Source organism: Dendrobium catenatum, unplaced genomic scaffold (genome assembly GCF_001605985.2).
Source record: "Dendrobium catenatum unplaced genomic scaffold, ASM160598v2 fragScaff_scaffold_1022, whole genome shotgun sequence".
Lineage (NCBI taxonomy): Eukaryota > Viridiplantae > Streptophyta > Magnoliopsida > Asparagales > Orchidaceae > Dendrobium > Dendrobium catenatum.
Window position 1 is genome coordinate 9,969 of NW_021319484.1, and position 2,519 is coordinate 12,487.

Here is a 2,519-nt window from a genome sequence, read left to right on the forward strand (position 1 = left end):
ACAACCTTATGTTTGAACACAAGTAATAACTCATGCGTACATATCTTTAATGATTTGAATATAAGCGATATTAACTCCTTTCTTTTCAAGAGCTCTCCCTATCGCTTCTCTTGTAACTTTATCATATGCTATCTCTAAATCAATAAATATCATATGTAGATCCTCCTTATTCTCTCTATGTTTCTTCATCAAGCCTCTCAATAAATGTATGGCTTCCATAGTAAACCTATCTGGCTTGAATCCAAATTGATTTTGAGAAACCTTAGGTATCACTCCGCAACCTATGCTTCATAACTCGCTCCCATAGTTTTAAAGTATGACACATTAACTTAATTCCTTTATAGTTAGCACAATTTTGTTCATAATCTTTATTCTTAAAAATATAAATTAACACACTCAATCTCTACTCGTTTGACATCTTTTTAGTCTTCAAAACATTATTAAAAAGTTTATTAAGCCAAAAAATTCCTTCTATCTCCTAATATATATTTAAGATGAAACAAAATGATTATTAATTTATATCTAATGCAACTAATATAATATAAATTTGATGAGTTATTAAAATAAATATTAATATTTTTTAAAGATCAAAATATTACCTTACTATAAACTATTAAACATAAAAGTAAATAAAAAATCACCATTAAATGTTTAAGAATAATTTAAAAATTATCAATTTGTTCCCTATTGCTGATAACACAATCAAATAATTTATATATATTTTTATATATACATAAACAATTAAAAAAAAATAAAAATAATCGTAATCTTAAAACCACTAATTTATTTAAACAATATTTGCTCAATAACAACTTTTAAACCAAACAAACCTAAATAGGTAGAAGCGGAGCGGTTTTGTCGTCGGAGTGACGGGCGGTTTGCGATCTCCTTTTCATTCCTGCCTGAGGCGGTTAGGTTTGCTTTTCCCTATTTATAACGCACAAACGGAAGCTTCGAGCCACTCAATAGAGCCTTTGCCTGTCTAGGATTTGCTTTTCCCATTCTCTTCTGCATTTTTTCGTTGCTGTTCTGCTTAGCGTTCTAAGCTTCTCCGCTTCCTCCTACGTTTCCTGTCGGATTGCAAGTCGCGCGGGGAGCTTGCTGCTAAGATAACGAAAGATCTCACCGCGCTTGTTCGGCCGGGTTTTTTTTTTTTCTCGTGCCAAGAATACGTTAAATCAATCCAACTCGTACTTTCCACAGATATCTACAGCGATCCAAGGAGCAGAGAAATTGGCCCCAAACTCGGACAGATTTGATTGATATGGGTATTCATTCTGATGTGGTGGGCCTTAGGGCAAGCAAGATATCATCTTTCATGGTGGCAGCTTCTCCCAACGAGCCCAGGGTTATAGATAGCAAGACATCCCCAACACAAGGTTCGATTTTTACTAAACACTTTCATTAATTTATTTGAATCCTCCATTAATTTTACAGAAGTAATGTTAGCTTTGATGTGCCTTGCCTGGTCAGAATTGAATATCTTCATTTTCTTAACTCGAGATTGGAGTATTCTATTTTAACTTCATGCAGTTGGGTTTCTAATTAGCAAACCCTTTCAATGGTTCTTTAAATAATTGAATGCTTGTTTTTTCATAGGTTCACTTTTTCTTTCTTGTAGTTTCTTATGTGCTTGATATATTTCAGGTTTGTTTCCCCATCATAATCACCTAAAATGATTTTAATCTATAAAAGTTTGTAAATACCTTAGGCAATTACTTTGAATTTAGATTCCCATTGGATTCTGAAAAAAAAATGTTGTTTCTTGCTCCTCATGTTATTGGATTTCTTCCTTTAAGTGTATAATATTATGAAGTGAATCTCTTATCAAGTGGTAATCCCATATAGTCAGCCATCAGCATAACCTTCAAGTTGTAGGGTATCATAGCATTTTTAGAGAATCCATTTTTCTAGATTTAGGCTTTGTTTGGGACGGCTTTCTTACTGCTTTTTAGTTTTAAAAAAAAAAAATTTGTGCTAGAAAGTTACTTTAAAAAACAGTAAGAAAATCGTCTCAAACGAAACCTTATTTTAAATTATGTGAGAACTTTCCAAGCAGCTTGAAAGTGAGATTATTTTAGTTTTTGAAGGAATTGATTTATGAGAATTACCGCAAAAGCAATGTCAAGGTAGGTGCGTTATATGTAGAGTAGTTTCTCAGCTAACTTTTGATATTGTCTATTTTCTATTTATGTAGCTTCTTTATCTATATACAATCTCTGACCTGATTTAATTAAACTTTTGCATGACTATTATCAGTTATATTTATTTCTCTTACACTATAGGATTTGATGTTCCCAAATAGTTTTTGTATTGAGAATGGAGACAACCTACCTTTTTGATTGAACTTCTTTGTTTCTAGCTTAGCCTTAAGACTTTCCATGGATGTTCCAATATTTTTTTTTTAGTTGTTGCACTATGGATATCTTTTGTAAGAAATTTTTTTTTTTGCAAATTCTCAACATATACTATCCTCACAAGTGTAAAAAAAAAGTTGAATCTTTCATCTCTCTTTTCAA

The 2,519-nt window shown here is 31.7% G+C and overlaps 1 protein-coding gene across 1 annotated transcript in view; it reads left to right on the forward strand.

Annotated features, from left to right (window-relative positions):
- The first annotated feature begins 839 nt into the window (after positions 1–839).
- Positions 840–2,519, forward strand: part of LOC110114057 (early nodulin-93-like) — a 24,246-nt gene continuing 22,566 nt past the window's right edge. Inside the window, exons 1-2 of the mRNA XM_028697918.1 lie at positions 840–915; positions 1,204–1,379. Coding sequence (XP_028553751.1) covers positions 1,265–1,379 — 115 coding nt within the window. The 5' untranslated portion in view covers positions 840–915; positions 1,204–1,264. The remainder of the gene's footprint in view (positions 916–1,203; positions 1,380–2,519) is intronic.